The sequence below is a fragment of the Pundamilia nyererei genome, unplaced genomic scaffold (assembly GCF_000239375.1).
Source record: "Pundamilia nyererei isolate P.nyererei 1_Seehausen unplaced genomic scaffold, PunNye1.0 scaffold00337, whole genome shotgun sequence".
Lineage (NCBI taxonomy): Eukaryota > Metazoa > Chordata > Actinopteri > Cichliformes > Cichlidae > Pundamilia > Pundamilia nyererei.
In genome coordinates this window covers 43,160-64,447 of record NW_005187738.1, presented here as the reverse complement: position 1 = coordinate 64,447, position 21,288 = coordinate 43,160, and the positions used below count along the sequence as shown (strand labels likewise).

Genomic DNA, 21,288 nt, shown 5'->3' with positions numbered 1-21,288 from the left:
AAAATATCTTATAAAATAAAGTAAAAGTTAATAAACAATGATTTCTTTAAAATATTTCTTGAAGGTATGTCCTCCTGGGATTTTACTTTTTGTTCTATATCTTTTGACTTATTTGAGCTCCACTACTAAGTCCTGATGTGCTCAACTAAGGGCATCCTGGCCTTATTGATGACATCTCATGTGTTTGGGTGGCCTCATTTAGCTCCAGAAGATCCAAAGCTGGTGTGTGCTTTACATTACTGCATCCGGCACTTTGCATTGAGTTGTGGGGAAGTAAGGTTTGGATGCAGGTGCTAAACATGGATACACATTCCATGAACCTCTTTGTACACTGTTCTTCAATTAATCTGAAGTTCACCTGAAGTTTGGAGGTCTGAAGCGATCGGACGTTGGTGACCTCTGCAATGGACCCTGCTCTGATTTTGTGGCCTATCACTTCGTAGCTGAGTTGATACTGTTCCCAGTCACTTACACTTTATTACAATACCACAGTTTACTGTGGAATATTTAGCAGTAGTGGATAAATTTTACGTGCAGGTGGCATTATGGTTCGCTGTAATTCACAAAGCTCATGAGAGCAACTCAATGTGTGCAGAATTAGTCTGCACTCCTAGCTGCTGATTTCATACACTTCTGGCAATGACTGGACCAGTTGAATCCTTTATTTGGATGGAGGAGTGAATACTTTTAGAAATACAGTGTATTTTGATTTAAAGAATGGTTCACCCAAGTCTGTCAAAACACCCCCTTTATATTGCGGGGAGATAATTTTAAGGTACTACGAAGACAGCAGCACAAACTTTTGGCACACTAAAATAAACCAGTGCATCAACGATTACCATTATTCTTTCCACCTGTGCTTTTCCTGCTATTCCAAATAAAGACTAAAGAGATCAAAGTGTGGCAAATAATACTGGTACAAGAAATTATAAAAACAACCACCAGTGCTACCCCTCAGCCTCCTAGTAGATGGTTTCAATTTCAAAATTCTATATTGCCTTTTTCTCAAGTTATGCCATTCACATGATTTTCAGAAAACATTATTTCTGACATTGAGGTCAAGGTCACCAGGATCCAAAAACTTCCAAGATTTTTAGTACATGTACCTATGATATCAATTTGAAGCTCGTAAGTCACTTTATTCTATAGCTTTCACATTCACAAACTCGGGTATCTACGCCGCCCGCTCACCTGACAACATCTGCCCATCAGCCTTTACAGCCGAAGGGTAAAAATGGTAGTTTTAAAAGTCTCATTTCACATACCCTATGATTTCTTAAACAGTGACACATGAGTGTTAAGATGGAAAATATGGATTGTGGATAGGACATGTCGCATGGATAAAGGGAATATGAGCATATCTGCAGATTCACCAGTGCTGACATTGACATTAAAAATTTATTTGACCGAGTACTGACCCATGAGTCTGCAGAATCAAAACGCTAAATATAACCAGCCTGAAAGTCACCACTTCTACAGAATGACAGCATAGTTTTGAATGGGATATCAGCAGTTTGATTCAAGCAACAACCTGTCCTGACTGAATGAAATTCAATAGCAATTTACAATGTGAGTCTCACAGTAAGACTCTGACAGTAAGTGGGCACAAATTCAAATATACCATCTTTCAGCCATAAAAAAAACCTCATGTTCACAATCGTTTAGAGACACAAATGCAACACTAACGTCCCTATAAATGTTGTACCAAAGCAACATATAAGGATGAAAAGGCTTAACTCCCAAATGAATGCAAAGGTAAGCAGGAAAGTGTTTGAACAGTTTGTGCTAAAAAAACCACTCTGCAAGCTTTTAGACTTCAAAGCCTCTCAGTACAGCCTGAGAAGCAGCCAAGGTGATGTGAACTGAGTTCAGACCAAAGTACAATTCCATTAAATCTTGATGTGAGAGTAGGATTTTTACTACATTTTAAAAACTCCATTTCTATTTACTTGATCATAGTTACTGAAGTGGTCTTGAAATAATAATAAAAATGAGAAGAATCTTAGTTTCTTCCATTTCTATTTGATAAGTTAACCTTCATTTCATATTTAGATATGTGAATTTGACACAGAGGCACCACTGAATAGACTAGCTGACCGTGCCAAAATCCCAAATGTGACATAATCTGAAAGATACTGTTTGCACAGTTGAGAAAAAAACACCAGAACAGGTGCAGGACTCATTACAAATTAAGAGTTTGTTCAGCCTCTAACCAGGACTAGCGTGGTCTTTGGTTTGGGACAGCTGAGGGAGAGCCTGATGTGGGTAGTCAGGGGTGTGAATTCAAAGTAGCCAATCACAACATCATGTGATGACAAAGTGAGAGGATCAACTTAAGCACACTGTAACTAAGGTCCTGTGAGTTTTTCAGCAGGCAGAGCCTTTTTCGTTTGTTGGTCCTTTGGCTTTACTTCTATAATATTGCTGCATTTTAGCTGCAGTATCTCAATTTTTTGGTATGTAGACATCCTAGAAAATGCTGCATATATGGCTGGGTGTCTGCATTTTAGTTTAGAAATGACTGGATGTTTGGTGCTGTTCATGTCTGACTTCACGTATTGGGTGCAGCTTGATGCATCTTTCACAAAGATTTGGCTTGTTTATGTTTTGCGCTCATGTGCAAAAGAGAAATCTCTAAATTATCAGTGAAGGAATTTAGACTGCTTACAAAAAGTTAAAATTGTAATTAATCATCAAAAGTTTTACAGTTAAAGTAATAAATAAGTCAGCTGTATTGATTTTTTAAAGCATATTTTTAGTATAATATCTGAACTGACTCCTCCTTAGGAGCTGTGTGTTTTATTACCTTTCTCAGTGCGGAGTCTCTTGAACGAGTCAGTCTTTGAAAGGCCGGGGTCAGAGATGACCTTGGAGCCCAGTTTCACTGTCAGGCCGATGGACTGGTAGCCCTGCGGTAGCTTGCGGTCATACAGAAGTGTGAGTAGCTGGGCCAGGGTCATCTCAGGTGGGAGTGGCTGACCTGGATAAGAGGACAGAGTACACACCGTTTCTCTTCGGTAATATGTGAACATTTTACATTTTACTCAAAGACCTGCGCTTGTTGCTGTCTGATATGAATCGGTTGTGTATGTGGCACCTGGAAGCAGCTTGTGGTAGAGGTGGAAGACAGGGACACTGATGGTTTTAGCTGAAGGATCCACACTGGATGAAGCAGTTAACTTGTCACTCATGACACGGCCTCTCCTTGATGGAGGCCGGGGAGGGGTGGAAAGAGCTCGCTTTGATTGGGACTTTAAGCCTGAAGGCAGAGAAGAAAATAAAAATACAGAAATACAGAACAATATTTGTTTTTCAACAAAAGGCATCATAGCTTATATACTGTGTCATTATTAGGTGTGTAAATGACACAAGACACACATACTGTACCTGAGGCTACTACAACACTGTAGTTGTCCTGGAAGCCGTTGTCTGCCTTCATCTTCTCTTTCTCTTCATGATTCTTCTTCTCCTTATCCTCTTTCTGCTCGTTGATCAGTTTGGCAGTAATGCTGGGTGTATCTGGATAAACAGACACAGAAAATTAAATATATATTTTGTCACACTTCTTGGTTTTTTTTTATTGCTTTGGTTTAAATAACATTAGCAAGCTAAAAGAAAGACGGAAAGAAAAGATGCATCAGATGCAAAATTTGTTCACCCACACAAGAACAGCCAGAAGATGATATGTCTTATAGACATGCATACTGCCCTGTAACAGCAGCAGTGTATCAGGTTTTTCAAGGTCCCAGGGGGTGAGCTATTCATCATAGCTGCCTTGTACTTAACAGGTAATACCGAAGCTCACAGCATCAGCGCTGCACAGCTGACCTTGATAGCCAGAGAATGCCAAGTGAATTAAACTGCAAGGACAGAGCTGACTGCTGGGATATTTTGTTAATAATTTAGGCTGTAATTAAAACTGCAGCTCTTATAACTGAAAAACATGACTTCTCCAGTTCTTAATTAATCAAATTTTGCTTGGAATTTGAGAAAGGGCTGCCCCCTTGTGTCCTTACTTTACAAAGCCAGTTAAAGTTGAAAAGTGTGAGTTGATCACCTCTCCCTTCTTTCTCCGAACATAAACAGGATCTCTATGCTCAAAGAGCTCTAGTTTTTTGTCTCAACTGATTAAAGGACCTACTTGTAGCATGCATATTCTTTTTCCCAATTGCATCAGCATACTTCAGATTGGATTTGTGTTCTTCAGAAGTGTTTTTTCGTGGTCTTTAACGTTGCAGTTCGTTCCTGTACAGCTTTCTAGTAATGGTCTTCTTTGAGACTACAATTCCTGACTTGGCTAAGTCATGCACTAATGTCTTGGCAGTGGTTCTGTAGCCTTTAGACCTCACTAGTCTCATTTACAAAATCTGAAATTTTCCACTTCCTACTTCTGCCAGGCTACCGTGTAGCTCTCTTAGATTTTTTTTTTTGATCCCTCCCCACATCAAAGTCAAACGAATCACCAAAGTTTAAATATCATAACACTGATGAGAAACTATGAGCTCAGACCCCAAGTGGCTACAATCCTCAGTGAAGCCAATAGCGTGCAAGCACGATAAGCCAGACAAAATATTCTCCACCAGTATTTGGGGTTACTCTTTAACCCAACTGAGGCCAGGGTGTATATCCTGCTCCCGCCCAGGCAGCACAGACATTCAGGACGCGGAGTCCATAGCACTGCACAAGCAAAGAGACAATAATCAGATGCAGAAGGACACCAGCGAGCACAATCATGGTACTAGGGCAGCCCTGCAGTCTCAAAGGGCAGCCACCCAACTCACCGACTGCTGACGGGAAGCCCGTTGCGCAATGTGACTCCCAACCACCATTTCAGCCTGCCCCCAACATCAGTAGTACATCTCTATGTAAATGAAGCTATTCTAAATCTTGCATGTGCCAAGCTACTGCTGCACATTAAAAGAACAGAGATAGTTAAGGTCCAATTCCACTTTGTAAAGGACCGGGGGGCAAAGGACACCAGCCAGCATAAGTCCCAACCAACCCACCCAACCCAAACTTTACAATTGCATTTCATCCATCCATTCTCTTCCGCTTATCCAGCCTATCCCAACTACCATAAGGCAAGAGGCAGGGTGCAGGTTGCCAGTCTGTCGCAGGGCCAACACATAGGCTACGTTCACACTGCAGGTCTTAATGCTCAATTCAGATTTTTTGATCAAATCTGATTTTTTTGTCTGCTCGTTCACACTACAAATAAAATGCGACAGCAAACGCACTCTAGTGTGAACGCTCAAAGCGGCCCGCATGCACAAAAGAAGACGTCACACACACAACGGCTCTGTTTAGACCCAGAGCAAACAGTATTGTTTGACTGATGGCCCTTAATATAAAGATTTCGGACTTTACATTTCCCAAATTTTGCTTTAAGTTATTTGTTATTTACATAATAATGTAGATAGCCTAATAATTATCCTTATTGCTGTTTTAGAGGAGCGGTGCTTCAAAGGATAGCTGCAGATTTCTGTCAGAATCTGCAGATTATACAGAACATATAAAATGTTCACGTTTCTCCAACGTTGTCTTCCCAACAGTTTCACTGGATGGACAGGAAGCGTTCACGATGTCTTCTCCGGAGCTGATAATTGGCGTCTGTCTTGTGTCAGTGATGTAAAAGATGGATTTAATGCGACATGACCATTGAAACAGCAGTCGCTTTCTGAAACATTGGATATGTATCGGATTCAGCACCACATACGAAAGTGACCCAGATCGGATTTGAAAATATCGGATTTGTGCCGTTCACACTGTCACACCATGATCGGATATGGGTCGCATAGGGTCAAAAAAAATCGGATTTGATGCGCTTTCACCTGCAGTGTGAACGTAGCCATAGAGACAAAAACAACGATTCATATTGACAACTAGATTCACCAATTAACCTAATCCCACCAACTGCATCTGTCTTTGGACTGTGGAAGAAAGCCAGAGAACCCATGCAAACACAGAGAGAACTTGCAAATATGCAAACTCCCCATCACTGTGCCACTATGCTGCCCTCAATTGCCTTTTATACTTGTATAATTCAATCCATAAGACTCTATTTTAAACAAAAGTGGCAGAATACTTAAGAGAGAGTGCCCATCTGAATATTACTACATACTACGATGCTTTTGAATCAACTTTTGGGGTTCCTCTAGTAGAGCATTTCTAAGTGTTTTATACAACATGCTTCATTCACAGAGTCACATGATCACTTTTTTCCTACGCCCACGTGCTTTCTATCCAACATAAAAGCTCTTTGAGTGCTCAAGAGTAGAAAAGCACTATATAAAGAACCAGTCCATTTACCATTCACATAGGTTTTTACTCCACCGGATTATGAATCTAAGGGTTAAGTAACTCCCAAAGCAGTACCTTGCCAAAGGATATGTTTGCATGCAGCAGCCACGATCAAACAACAAAACTTCCAGCTGGTAGATGACCTGTTCGACCTCCTGAGCACAGCCACCCAAAAGGTTTCACATTTCAGTCTTAGAATGGACCTATTAGCATACCTTAAAAACTAGAGGCAGGGACCAATTTTAAGTATCTTTTTCACTTTCAGTGATACAAAATTAGCAAAGTCTGACTGTTCGGTAGCATTTTGGTTATGGACCAATGTTAAGTCTAAATGAATGTTTAATGTCTCTTATCCAGGGTAATGTAACGATTGCTCATTGGATAACCACGGCCAGAAGCCTGAAAGAGAAGTGTATTTTTGGACTTAAGTATCAACTCCCAAATTCTGTGTTGGTGGTAAGAATGTAATTTCTGCCATTTATTTTATCACTACTGTTGATACTACCTTTAATGAGCACACATCTCTGGGAATAAACTTACTTCTGAAATTAAGAGAAGGATTACTACGTTTCACATTCACTGAACAAAGAATTGTAAACAAGATACTTTGATAAATATGCAATAGGAATCAGACAGTAAACTAACACTGACAATACAGTGTTCAGCGGGATATGCTGTAATTTATGTTTGCTGTGCTACAAACTTGTTACAACATATTTACTTCAAGATGGTGTTTAAAATTCAAAGAGAGACCAAAGGAGGAATGCTCCAATGGGAAGCTTAACCGAAGCAGTTGCCTTGTCCTGTTTAACACAGTGCAAGTTTGTACAGGACAGTGAAGTACACATTTGCGAGCTGTGAGGCAAGACAATATTATTGAAGCTAGTTTAGAGGCTTCAAAACATTATTTGACAATAATTTAGTGTGAAACTTTTATGGTCTAACATATTTAAAGCACACAAAAACATAATTTGATTTTCCTATTACAATTTGCAAACATATTCCCCGTACATCAGCTTCCTTCATCTGTCAAATGCTTACATTCAAACAGTTTCTATTGGCACAACAATTGTGTATTTCTCCTCTAAACTCTTCCAAAATGGCCTCCTGGCTTCATGAGTTTGCAAATATGAAACCAGCCACTGTTACTGCAAGACATAGCTGGACTGGCCATCGCCTGGTATGCCCGATGGTGATTTTTCGTTTTTATGGGCAGATGATTTTTTTTTAATAATAATAATAATAATAATAATAATGGATTGCATTTATATAGTGCTTTTCAAGGCACCCAAAGTGCTTTTTTTTTTTTTTTTAATTTGTAACGGCATGAACAATGAGAGGTGGTGGATTGGCCAGATGTTGGCCGATGTGTAAAAATAACTCAGTTGTTTGGTGGTGGCTATGGCGGGGCTTCCACAGAGGCCAGTGGGTAGATGAGGGAAGGTAAGGCAGGAGGAGGAGAGACCCGAGGCGGCCGCCGGTCTGAGTGTCAGGTGAACTGAACTTCAGGTAAGAAGTTATGACTGCAGTCTATCTGGTCAGATATAAACCAAGTTTAGGTGGAGTTTATTTTCGTTATGCTGACTTTTTACAGTCAGTTACAATAACTCGTACTGCGTGCTAGCTAGCATGACGGAGTTTCTATACAGCATTCTCAAAAGCTAAAAGAAATGTTTTATTACACCAAGAAAGATTTCCAATCGATACTGGTAGGAGAAAATTTATGCTATAGTAGGACATTTTCATGTGAGTGTAAGAATGAGCATCTTTTCTTCAAGGAAAAGAATAGCTGGAAGAAGAAAAAAAAATAGAAAGATGTTTCACTGACAAAACTTTACATAAGGACTTGATGGAGGCAAAAACAAAGACTTCTAAAAGATGTCTGAACAAGCAAGAGCTTAAATTTTCTGAAATCTTGTAACTCTCAAAACTGATTTTAAAAAAAAGAAAAAATATTTAATCAAACGTTGATGGAAAAGTAGATTTGTTGAAAAAATTAATTGGACTGTAGAGTCCTGGAACAGTTTTGTGTTTTGGAATGACTTGAGAAAGCTTGGAACTGAGCTTTTGCTTATTTGCACTGAAAGGAGCCAGCTGAGGTGGTCAAGATGACTCCATTACACCTCCCCTCTCAAGCTTTCTGGAGCTAAGAGGAGATGCACAGGGAATTTTTTTTTAATTTTTTTATGGACCACCCAGGACAGGAAAAAAAGGTGCGAGGGGAAAGAAGAAAAGGAGGTCAAAAAAGGTCAGTGAATACTATACAGTGTTGTGGTTCCCAAACAAAGAGCATGCAATCTCATTCAAGTCAAGAGCAGAGAAGACATTTTCCATCAGTTACAATGCAAGTGTAACCTGAAGGCAGGAACATCTACATGTACTGGTACATACTATGAGCAGTGAAGTCTTTATGTGGTTGTTGTTGTTGTTGTTGTAATGAGAAATTTTCTGTCTTGAAACATACCAGAAACCCGGTCCAAGACTTCAGCCAATGTGGTGGAAATTGGTAGATGAAGGGTGCGGTACTTGTGGCCTGCTCCATACATGGGATGCTGGATCATGTGGCTGGTTGCATTGATCCGTCCTTTGTATAACTGAGGAGGAGGAAAGGAAAAAAGAAAACACCACAATCAGGTTAGCTGCAGAAACTAAACATAAAGAGTATATTGTACTTGCTGTCAATATGGGACTATTTAGCTGTTTTCTGGTCTACAGCCAAATAGTCCATTGCTCTGTAACATACAAAGCACTGTGTGTTCTGACATCTTTCTATCATCTTGGCCACCCCCAAGGTTTTCTTAATTTTGTAGTTTTTGGGACTTCACTGCATGGTGCAGGCTGTACGCCTCATGCGAATCACTGAAATAGCTGCCCTAGTCTGAGCATCTTTTGTTAAGTAGGTGTCGCAATTTGGCCCTAAACAAAGTTGCCCAGAACTTTATGCCTTTTTCAAATCACATCACCTTTAGTACCTGGAATCCATAAATGTTTGCACTAAATTTACTCAATTATTGAGATATTTCAGCTAGATGAATGAAAAATGACTTGCTTTGGGTAATTAACCAATTTCTCCATACAATGCTTCCAGGCACTCATGTCTCCAAAGCTTTTGTAACAGTCAGCAACTGAGCAGTAGAAAGTATAAACCATTAGGGTGTAACTGAGAACACATAATGCCAGGCATGAATCAGTGTGAAGGGACCGTTGTGATACAGAAAAAAACAAACAAACATATGCTTCATACTGCTGCACTGCCACCTTAAGCTCACAGCAAGTACTTCATCAGGCATTTGCTGTATGTCACATCCTCATTTCAAAGTCTTTAATGAAATAACATTTATTTAAGAAAAAGCACAATAGTTTGTGTAAAACTTCTGAGCAACGCTGTTGACCACATAATTGAGTTACCCACCGGACAGGGAGACTGTAGGAAGACTGTGACCTTCTCATCCTCCAGCATGAGCTGCAGAAACAGTCTTCGAATGAAGCCTGAGATGTTTCCAGAGACGGGTACATTGCCTCGCTGAGGTGCTGATTGGAAGAGTTCACAGAGAACCTGCAGCCAAAGACAGAAGTCTTAAAAACCAAGACCGAAACCAATGAATATCTACATTTGAATTTCCATTTATAAATAAATTAGCTTACCAACTAGCAATCATTAAATAACACGTTTGTCTAATTATGTGTGCAAATCTACATCTAACAAGTTAAAAGAAAAACATTATTATTTTAATTTTTATTATTATTTCATCTATAATAACTAGTAAGAGGACCTGTGCCATAAGGCGCTGGTTGTTAGGGTGGCAGGAGATACACTGGAGAAAGAAGGCCACAGTGGCATTCTCCAGTGCTGTCCTCTGCTGGGTGGTGAGTCCTCCTGTCTGCCCTGAGGAGGCCAAGGAGAAGCGTGAGCCTAAAGGCTGAGGTTGGGATGGAGGAGAACCGGCAGCAAATCCAGGCTGACAGCCAGCATTGGCCCCGGCACTGGCACTGGAGTGGCACAGTAGGAACAGCAGTGCCGTCCACAGTGGGTTGACCTCTGGTCCTCCCAGCCAGTCCTTCATGGTGTGACTGTTGCCTACTTCTGTGAGAAACTGGAGCACTGGAGCAGCCAGCTCTGCCGAGAGAGGCGGGCGATTGTGTGAGGACGAGTGAAAGTGGTGATGATGGTGTCGTCTCTCGGCCTGACCAGCGGGCAAAGGCAGGTCTGCACTGGCCAGGAGGCTGAAACAGAACTGAGCCAAGCTGCGAACCAACAGTGAGGGCAAGCCTGAATCCAGCAGCTGCTCTATTGCTCCTGGTGACTGGGAGGCAGCCGCTAGTGTGGTTAGCTGGGATTCTGACAGATTAATGTGTGGCCTGGCATGCTTGGAGTCGTCGGTAAGTCCCGCCGCAGTGGTGTTAGCGTCATGCTGCTTTTTGCCATCATCAGTCATGGCAAGACGTCGCTGCTGAGCCTGAGAGTGAGTGGCGATGGGTGGTGAGACAATCCCCATCCAGGACATTAGCAAGGAGAAGTAGCTGGGATGGATGTGACACATGGAACACAACAAGCTGTCCACGGCCTTCTTCAGCACAATGTTGCATGGCAGCGACATGGACCAGTTATACAGCAACCTGAAGGGAACAGCAAAGAAAAGAATGGAATCAGTAATAAATCTGCTAAGAAGAATATTGTTTAAACCCACTAATGAATCCAACTACAAGCATGTGTAATAACTACAAGACACTGGACTGACTCAAAGAGCTCTCTGTTGAGCAGTGTAGGCAGGTCATAGTCGACAGGCAACTCATAGCTGTGCCAGAGGATGGCTGCCACACAGTGGAGGTGGGAGGGCGATGGCATAAGGAGACCATACTCCCTTGATGAAGCAGAGGAAGAGCCAGCAGCATGCCCAATGTATCCCATTGGACCACTCATCTTATGGGCTGCCACATGGGAAGAGTCATGGACCCACTGCAGAAGAGCCTGGATCCTGGAGGTTTAGAATTCAGAGATTTGACAAATAAGTCAAATGGCTCAAGTGCTGGGCACGGTAATGTTTTTTCTGTTTGTTTGTTTTTTTTTTACATAAAAAAGGTCCTCAATTTCTTAGTGAGAACCACCTTGGGGCAGAATTTATATGCAACAAACAATGAGATGACAGTAAAAAGACAAAAAAAAATGAAAAGGAGAGTGAAAGGACACTTTTTACTATCAGCTTATGAGTCTGTCCGGAATATCACCTTGAGAGAACCTAAAGGGGGAGTGTTGAGTCGTGGCAAAGACGGAGGAGTACCTGTCTTTGGTCCCTGCGTCCTGTGTGGTGCCCAGCTGGTATAGAATGTCTATGGTGGAATCTGAGGAAAGGCCGTTTAGTCGTCCAAACAGCAGAGGACTGTTCAAATCTTTAAAGAAACAGTACATTTTTTGATGATGTTAAATTATTGAAACATTTTTTAAAAATAAAAATGCTGACAAAGTCATGCTGCCTGCCCAGAACATGATGCACATGTGTCAGAAAATTCTTCCACAGTCCAAATATTAACAGGTTTACTGGGAAGTGGTTAGTTTAACATTGCACTGTGTATTGTGTAATGTCTTGTTAAATCCATTGCTTTACACAACAATTTCAACACTTTACTAAGGCTAAGAATCACAAGTGGTCTGTAATTAATAATCAGACCACTAACAAATATTTTGTATTTTTGCCCCATAAAATGTAGTTAAACCAAATGTATTTGGATAATGCAATATCAGATAAATATTTACAAAAAAAATTCAAGACAAAACACCAGACAGATAAGATAATAAGATAAGATCACATTTACAGCTATATGTATTGCAATCACACAGCGCAAAAACAATACAGCACCAGATTCATTAATGCTAGAAAAAACCTTTCTAAATGGCAAAACAACATGTGAAACTTGACCTTGTTAATCTTTCAAACCGCCACATCATTTAATAATCTCTCATTGTAATAAATGTGGCTATTTTCAATGGGGGTTTTTTTATGCTTTTTAAGGACATATAGTCACGTCTCAGCAGTGACTCAGCTATGAGTGACTCACTGGCAGGGTCGGTGCCAGACGCAGCACAGTTTCTCAGCAGAATGTCGATGAGTTTGAGTCCAATGCGTGTGGATTGCAAGCCGATCTTGACCAGCACAGCCTCAATGTTGGGTGAGTGCATGCCACAGTAAGGTGACATGAGCAGTGCGGCGCAGGTCTGCAGCAGGTTGGCAGTGGGTGCTGCAGCACTGGCCATCATGGCTTCCAAGTCACTGACGTGGGTCAGGCAGTGGTGGAGAAGACGCAGCCAACCAATGCTGTACAGGGAGATGGAGAAGTTCACACCAACAGCCAAATATAGACACACACTGTATACAGGATGCATCATGATTACCTGGTTTTGGAGACCTGGTCCTCAGAAGGCAGAAAGGGGTTATTGACTGTTGCAGAGGAGGTGTTACCAAATGCTGTCAGACCCAAGAGTTTGATCTGAGAGAGACCCAGGTTGCTGGCATCACGAGGCCGATGTAACCTCAGACAAACAGCCGAAGCCACCTCTGCTTTCACCAGCTGGATCTTAATGTACGTCAAGCCACTGGTGATGACTGGCGTGGACAGCGGCAACATGTTGACCCCATCAGCACTGATCTCCACTGAGACCGAGGAGGGACAGGCTGGTTGGTAAGAGGAAAGGCAGAAAATGAATGGGTGAACTCCTGAAGTGAAACGAAGATTACTGAATAAACACCATAATGTCTGCCACTGGTTTTTTTTTTAATTAACAGGAATTTAGCTCAATGTGAAGGGAAAAGCAGTGTCCTCTTGACCAACATTTTAGTATAGTTTATTTACAGTAGGGAAAATAATTACTTTATCCCAGGCTGAATTTCTAAGTTTGCTTACTAACTAGAAATGAACAGTTGTTGGTAGTTTCATTTTAACTGAGACAGAATATCAACCAAAATTCCAGAAAAAACAAATTACATAAAAGTTTGTAATTTTTATGTAATTACAAAAAATTACAACTCAACTCAATGACATTGACATGTCATTGAGTTGAGTATTCAATCACAAAGCAAAAAATGGCTTAGTAGTTGATTGAGAAACCCTTGTGGCAAGCACAGCTGTTAGACATTTATTGGTCACCAGGTTTACACAAATCTCAAGAGAGGTTGTGGCCCACTCATCTTTAAAGAAATTCCTACTCACTAGCTAGAGAAGCTAGGTGCGGCTGGATATGAAGCTCCTTCAGCAGCACGGCAGCTGGAAGATGGATGGTGAGATCACACCAGGCCTCCTCTGGCAAGAAGATGTAAGACCAGGCAGCGGAGCGGGCCCGTCGGTGTGGAGGGGTGGCCTGGAGGAGGACCTCTGCAGGCTGTGCTGTTGGGCTGCTGGATGTAATAGTACCTGGGAAGCAACACAGATCATGCAGATTAGAGAAGAGTAGGAATACGATTGTCAATTTTATTCAGGTATTGTCCTATGAGGTGGAGTGATGGAATTCAAAATTAGCTGAAAGCACCTAAAGGAGCAAAATTGTGGAGTCCCTCAGCATTGTCCGGCTCCGATGTCATCACTCTGGCTTTGAGGTTTCCATCTGCCGTCTTTCCTGGACCTGTATCTAAGAATTTCATGATAGTGGACACCATGCTGCGTGCAGTGTTCACAATGGCTCTAGTGCTGGTCACCATGTTGTTACAGATCAACTGGACACCTCCTGGTTAAAGACAAAGTTATGCTTTCTTATACATCAAGTACAGCATAAACCATTGACTGCTATTCTTATGCAATGCACCTATGTTCAATTTCTACAAAATTAGAAACGACTGAAAAAATCTGACTTTGCTAAATTTTTCAAGTCCTTCCACAATCAGTGGCGTGACAAAGATGTCAGGTGACTCTTCGGGCGCTGATCAACAAAAAGAACCTTTTGTGACTTAAACTCCATGTGGGTTTTAATGGTTATGGAGATATTTTTCCATGACCATTAACACCTAATTGTGCTAAATACTATTCTATTGAACAAGATATGGCTCAATGTGCACACAAAAGCTGGGAAGATGGAACTGCAAGCTAAGAAACATGGATGAGGGAGTAACTTGTACTTCAAATACTTGGTTTACAAAGAAACTCAACAGCAAAACTTTAAAACCTATTCAAATCTTAAAGCTTGGGGCTCTCTGACATGAATGTTGAAACTATGAGTAAGGTCTTGGTAGTACTATGGACACAATGCTTTGACAATCAAAGAAATATACAGATATTAGGTGTATACACCCACCCATGTCATGGAAGGCCTTAAGAGCCTCACTGGTATCCAACACTCGAAGTATGAACCACAGAAGAGGCTCTGACAGTTGACAGGTGGAGAGCGATCCCTAAAGAATGTGCAATAACAAGATGGAGGAAAATAAATAAATAAATATGCGTCAGCACTGCTCTGTATTTGTTCAGATGATCAAAGGCCAGACCCCAGCAGAATGAAGCTCACCTGTCTGCCCATATAACCACAAGCCATGTAAGTGAGGATGGGCTGTAGCATGACCTGGACTGAGGTGGCTCTCTTGCTCAGAGTGGTAAGGATGGTGAAGAGGCCGTCACCCACTGAGATGGCATCTAGACCACCGTGGAAGTTCTCATGTTTAGTCAGGTGGAGACCGCTGGCTCCTGCAGAACACAGAACAAGAATAGTCAGCTCATAGTTATAGGCAATGCTTGTCCACATACATTTAAATATGTTTGGTGCTTTGTTAAAGGAACAATTCAGCCACAAGTGAAACTTTATCAGACGCATTCTTACTCTTACAGAGTTTTATGGTAGTGCTGCTAATGTTAGATGGCTACTGGTATACAATTGTCATTACTAATTTAGTTAGTTATAACTCAAGTGTGTATAAAATTAGCTAACCTCACAAATGTATTTTGTGACCAAGAAGCTGCTTCTGCACAAACCGTGCTTAACATCCTAAACATAACACTTAATATTTCTATTCTACTGCAGCTTCACTTAGAGTTTGTGGCCAGGTGATGTAAAAACAACATTTACTGCTAATGTTGCACAATTTTTGGCTGTCATTTACCAAGAAAATATCAGGCTCTCTGCCTGCTAGAAACTCAACTTTGTTCACTGGCTTTTGTTCAAACTATCTTTGTGCACCATTTGGTGCGTTGTGTACTATTTCGGTGATATGTGTGTTTTTAATTCCAGAAGCAAGGTTTATGAGAATGGTTTAAGTCAAACAACAATGAGGCTACAGACCATAAAATCTGAGTGCTGAAATATTTGGTAGATCACATAATTCTTTGTAGAGTTGTCTTACCTATGATCATGGCCATGGCGCTGCTGTTGCACTGGCCCAGCGCAGACAAGATCTGGCTCATTATCTGCTGATTGGCAAGCACCAGATCAGCCACACCTGCAGGAGGGCCCTGATTGGATGCTGATCCACCAGCTACACTTTCTTTGCTGCCACAGACCTTCTCTTCATCAGACACACTGCTATCAGCTGCTCCACTGCCTGATGGTGGCAGCCGCCCGCTGAACTCTCTGTCTCCAGACAAAGGTAGTTGCACCAGCACATTCACCAGCTTGAGAAGATCAAACATTAGCTGGTCACGTGTGGTTTCTCCACAGACTGCCTTTGCGTCTCCTGGCCGGATTATGTTGGCAAACAGACCCCCAAAACAAGCTCTGGCTCCCACTGAGCTGTCTGAGCCACTGCGAGAAACCACTTTATCTGAGCAGGTAATGTAGTGGTGAACCAAGAACGTGATGGACTCAATAACTGAGGTGATAGTGGCCACTGACACCACCTCAAAATTTTGCTCTAGAGTAAACTCAAGCAGCTTCACCTGGGCATCCAATGGACCCTGGCCTGACTGGAATGGACCCCTGAGAGTTTCAGAACCATTAATTAGAACCACTCATACCATTAAACATTATACTTACTGTCAAAATTATTGATTATACCTAATGTACACTAACAACTAAAAAAGTGAAAATGTACCTCTCAGTAGACAAGATGTGCATGAGTTTGAGCAGGAACTCGCTGAACATCTGTGGACATGTGGAGGACAGGTGAACCTGCAGGCGGCTCAGGAACTCATGCATGGCCTGGGTGGCAGTTGGTCCCACCTGAGAGCTGTGTTGGCTTGTCCCATTGGTGCTGCTGCCAGACAGGAAGCGCACCAAGACATGGATCAGGTTGGGATCAGACACCATCTGCTGAGCTGTGCTTTCCTGAGAGCTCATCCCGTTGTTGGAGACTAGAATTTCAGAAGTTATTTTTTTTAAACAAAATAATAATAATAATAAAAGCAGGTTATGGTAATCTAGACGACTGGGGGGAGTCAGCTGAACTTTTTTTAGGTTTATGAAGACATTTCATGTCTTACTCAAATGATAGAGAGTCACAGGTATTTAATCCCTAGTGAGCTGTTCCCTTTGACATAGTCCTGAGGGTCACTGACCCACTTTTGATCATGCGAGTCAACACATTAGAGCCAAGATGTTAAAAAAAAAAACAACAAAAAAACCGACAAGGGATAGCAAGACTCCATTGCATGCAGGTGGCTGATAGCAGTTGTTGTAAGCCACCTACAATGCAATGGTTCAACAAGGATCATGTTAAGATGTATGTAACCTACTGCGCAAGTGTCGGGGGCATGGCTACGCGCAGGCATGAATGGGGGAGTAGAAGTTTAGAGGGTTGGCTTTTCGGTGGTGGTGCAAAGGAAGGTGACCATTTAAGTTGGAGTTTGAATGTCAACTGTGAGATTATTGGACTAACAGTCATTCACAGTGGACGGCCCCAACGGTTGTGGGACTATTAAGCCACCAGGAATGGCTCGGCAGGAGGTGGACTGACTAAGCCAGCCACTTCCACACCATTCAGCGCCACATACTGTCTATAGCAGGACACAGTGACACAGGTAGACAGTTGCATGAGCGAACCGTGTCATTAAAATCTGGGAATATGGGTAGGCAGCTTTTGACCATTGTTGGCTCTGAGGGAAAACGCCTGTGAATCATTCCACTTTCTGAGGTGGATGCAGAAAACAGGAAACATGTTGTCATGGCTGGTACAGCTCATCCTCTAATATACCATGCATATTCAGGCCGATGCCCAGCATGTCATCCTGCTGAGTGGTTAACTCAGACTGAGGTTGGCCAGTGCTCTTGCACAGTTCGTCTCTCACTTGGGAAACTCATCAACATACATCATGTGGTCATCTATTTGCTGGGGCATCGACTGGCATCAATTGCTTAATCTGATATCATCTGACTCAGATGAAGCATGTTCCCTAAATTTGGAGAGGAGAGGGTCAATCCATGTTATAGCCATCTTTCCAGCAGTTTATCCACAAACGTCACCCATCTTTTCAGAACCAAATGTGGGACATGGCGGCAAAAGTCACAAACTATGGGCTCAGCCAATCCACCCTAGTGTGGACAATCCCCAGGCAAACAGGGTACACCTTATCATGGAAAGTGAAACCACACACCTGAGGAAAGGGGTGAACACAACATTTTTGCTTTGCTTGCTTGGATTTGATACTCATATCAAAACGCAAAGCAAGAAACAATGCTCAGGAAACCTTCAACATTAGTGCTGCTGAAGGAGACCACATTCCAACCGGGCAGTGATGGCTAACAACAATGAAGGCTACCTTAAAGTTGGTAGACAACAGAGCTAACTAACAGTAGCTAGCTAGCCCGACTCAGCAGAGGTGTTGTTACCGTGATGAAGAGTGTACAAACTGAGGAATGACTGTGATAGGACTATAGATGTCCAAGAGGGTCGCACATATGTCATTACAGGTCACCTGCCTTGAACGTGTCAACAGAGTTGTCTTAAGCCAGGACATGTGTGGGGTTGATATGTGCTGAACGAGTGAAATGACTGAAAAGAAACGCGGGTGCACTATAAAAAGGTGGATTAGTTTGGATTTTTTAACATTTTTTCATAAACATGAAAACAGAAACATACAAGAATGCTTAAACGGGGGCGACCGTTGTTCACGTGGTTGGGAAGCTCATCTGTAACCGGAAGGTTGCCGGTTCGATCCACCTCTGTCCTGGTTGTTGTGTCCTTGGGCAAGACACTTTACCCTACCGCCTACTGGTGTTGGCCAGAGGGGCCGATGGTGCGATATGGCTACAACTGTGGTCTGCCTGGACCAGTGTGTGAATGTGAGAGTGAACGAATAGTGGAATTGCACAGCGCTTTGGGTGCCTAGAAAAGCACTATATAAATGCAATCCATTATTAAACAACTTTCTCAATGATACCCCTTGCAGACTCATTTGAAAATAATGTGAAAAGAAAATCCACTGGTAAACAAACCAGTGAAGAGCCGAGTACTGACCGCAAGCTGGCATATTAGTCATCAGAGTGAGAGAGTGCAGAACCAGACACCATGTTCTCAGGGAAGTGTTGGGGTACCACGCCAGCACGGTTAGGAAACTGCTGATGGATGCTGAACACAGACACAAACACAAAAAAGAACAATATAAAGCAATGTAACCATATATAAACTCCATACAGCTCCAAATTAGAGAGCGGAGTAGAAAAGCCCTAACCTTGGTTGAGCGGGATGGTGGGCACTCGGCTGGCATTGAACAGAAAGATGTCAGACCCGCTCTCCTCGCTGCCCCCAGAACAAGTGTTCAGACTGAGCGTTAGCCAGAGCTGCAGCAGGGATTCCAGCTGAGAGTGGAGAAAATAACATTTAGTGTCTGCGGGTGTTCCCTTACTCTTCTTTATCGAAGTCATACATACAAAATTCTGCAGTGGTCACCACTTATATTTAAAAATAAGTCCTTTCAGAAGAGTCCAACCAATAAAATCACTTTTCTGTCAGTACATTCCAGATGTTCAATTTACAAGGTTTAATAAATACAGCACAGTACAGTGTGGTTGTTCAAGTGCAGACATGTTTCAGAAGGGAAAAAAGAGGTTTGTTTAATCTTTTAAGTTACAAGTTAGATATTATACTTCAAATTTACTCTAAAAGAAGTTAAAGTAGAGCATTGGACTAAACAGCAGGTAAGAGTAATTGATCTTGTGGGTCCAATGACTTTGTACTCCTGAGTACTAAGTATCTGAATCAAAGCATCTTAAACTGTGATTCCAGTTAGTGGCTGTTCTGACCTGTACATGGTGGACCAGCAGCATGGAGAAGAGCTTGTTGAAGCAGGCACTCAGAATTGGGATGGATGAGGGCTGGACTATCAGGCTGCTGTTTGGGGGAGAGCCTCCACTATGGAGAGCTCTGAGCAGGGAGTCATCAGTCCCATTGGAAGACTGGCTCACTATAAGCACAACAGAAAATCAGTATCAGACCATCAGCACAAGTCCAACACTGGAACACTGGAAAGAATGTGTGCTTCACTTCACTTTTAAACTGTTACTTCATTTACCTGTGGATGAACTGGAAGTGAGTGCTTGTAGAATGGAGTCCGCTTGTAGAGTTGCCATCATTTTTAGCATCAGCTCAGCCTGCTGCTCCAGGCCCACTTCTAGTCGGGCATCCAGTGCTGTGAAACAGAGGCAGAAGCTCAAAAAGTGGCATGGAAAGAATGCAGAAAATGTGTTCAGGTCCATATTGGAGAAAAAAAAAAACCCTGAAAGATAAAATTAGGCCACTCCTCACCCTGTGACACGGACACTGACAGACCCTGCGACCCTGGCTTTTCAGCAACAACTGGAGGTTTGGACACTGGGATACCAACCCCCCCAATGTATGGGTTGTACCCATATGTGCCATAGTCAGCACCCCAGTAGTCATACCACGTGCTGCTGATGGGCTAAAGATGAACATGAGAAAGGGGATGGTAAATGTAAGGACATCAACTGTCTGCAGACATAATTCATTTCTACATTTGCTTTTGAATCTTTTTTAGTTTTCCACAGCAAACATAACCTTAATAATTACATCAAGTTCAAAGTAGTCAAATGAAGGCAGAAGAATTACTTTGAAAACGTCATTTGCAATGAGTTCGTTTTCTGTGATGCTTTAGATCACTTAGCTAACAAACATAGCTTGTTACTCTTTTCAGGTTGTTTGATCTTACAGCAACATTAGTTTATATCTTAACTGTGATTTTAAGCAAGAGAAAAAAGTCCTTTATTTCAGGTTTAACAACAACATGTTTTTCTGAACATAGGCTACTGCCTGTCTTTCTTTCTGGTATGAGTTTAAGTAAATGAATCACTGCATTTGCTTGCAGCTGGAAAAGGGTGCTGCGAAAACGGCACTTTTAGTTTTTCTGTTGACTGTTTCTCCTAGCTTCAACCAACATTACTAACAAACTTACTCATGGGCAAATAAATAAATAAATAGCTCTTGTAAAAACGATCTGTGAAAGGCCCAGCCTATCATCGATGGCCAATAAATTAGTCCAATCACCCAACCTTAGTGAGTGTCACTGCATTAATTTCCAGTAGAGACATGACAGAAAGAATGAAAGTAGCTTGTTATCATGCACATACCTTAAACACTTTGGCAGCAAGTGGATCTTTTTCCAAATCAATATCTAAAGGATCAATATCAACATCCATCAGGTCTTGTAGCAAGTCAAAGTCTATGTCTTTATCTTTTTCCAAAGATGACAGAGGTGGAGCACCTTTGGATAGTGAAAACAGCTTTAATATTGCCAAGCACGCACATTACAAAAACATACAAGCAAGAAAATCTCTCACATCTGTAGACAATTTTAACCCTAATCCAGCTAAAACTGTAGTCTTGTATGGGAGTAGTTTTTTTTAGCTAGGTCACTGCATTTAGCCTTGCTGAATATAGTTGCCTGCTCACCCTGTGAGGTAAACTGGCACAAGGAAAAATAAAATACACACTGAAATTATGCAAAAATTAAAGGCCTAAAACTGGCTGGAACTATGCCTGAACTGCTCACTCCAATTCATAATAGCTACAAATAATAACAACACACTGTGAGAAAAAACAATAAACATGTCACTCAAGTCAGTGT

General features: G+C 41.8%; 1 protein-coding gene across 1 annotated transcript in view; it reads right to left on the bottom strand.

Annotated features, from left to right (window-relative positions):
* The window catches only part of birc6 (baculoviral IAP repeat containing 6), a 121,682-nt gene that overhangs the window by 58,184 nt on the left and 42,210 nt on the right, over positions 1-21,288 (bottom strand). The window contains exons 37-58 of the mRNA XM_013915644.1: positions 20,792-20,925; positions 19,953-20,106; positions 19,720-19,836; positions 19,451-19,611; positions 18,880-19,006; positions 18,666-18,776; positions 16,305-16,563; positions 15,618-16,189; positions 14,789-14,964; positions 14,579-14,675; positions 13,820-14,014; positions 13,504-13,704; positions 12,689-12,968; positions 12,355-12,611; positions 11,580-11,688; positions 11,040-11,276; positions 10,074-10,917; positions 9,713-9,856; positions 8,765-8,894; positions 3,388-3,519; positions 3,098-3,259; positions 2,807-2,980 (exon numbers count right to left, since the gene is read on the bottom strand). Of these exons, the coding sequence (XP_013771098.1) occupies positions 2,807-2,980; positions 3,098-3,259; positions 3,388-3,519; positions 8,765-8,894; positions 9,713-9,856; positions 10,074-10,917; positions 11,040-11,276; positions 11,580-11,688; positions 12,355-12,611; positions 12,689-12,968; positions 13,504-13,704; positions 13,820-14,014; positions 14,579-14,675; positions 14,789-14,964; positions 15,618-16,189; positions 16,305-16,563; positions 18,666-18,776; positions 18,880-19,006; positions 19,451-19,611; positions 19,720-19,836; positions 19,953-20,106; positions 20,792-20,925 (4,773 nt within the window). The remainder of the gene's footprint in view (positions 1-2,806; positions 2,981-3,097; positions 3,260-3,387; positions 3,520-8,764; positions 8,895-9,712; positions 9,857-10,073; positions 10,918-11,039; positions 11,277-11,579; positions 11,689-12,354; positions 12,612-12,688; positions 12,969-13,503; positions 13,705-13,819; positions 14,015-14,578; positions 14,676-14,788; positions 14,965-15,617; positions 16,190-16,304; positions 16,564-18,665; positions 18,777-18,879; positions 19,007-19,450; positions 19,612-19,719; positions 19,837-19,952; positions 20,107-20,791; positions 20,926-21,288) is intronic.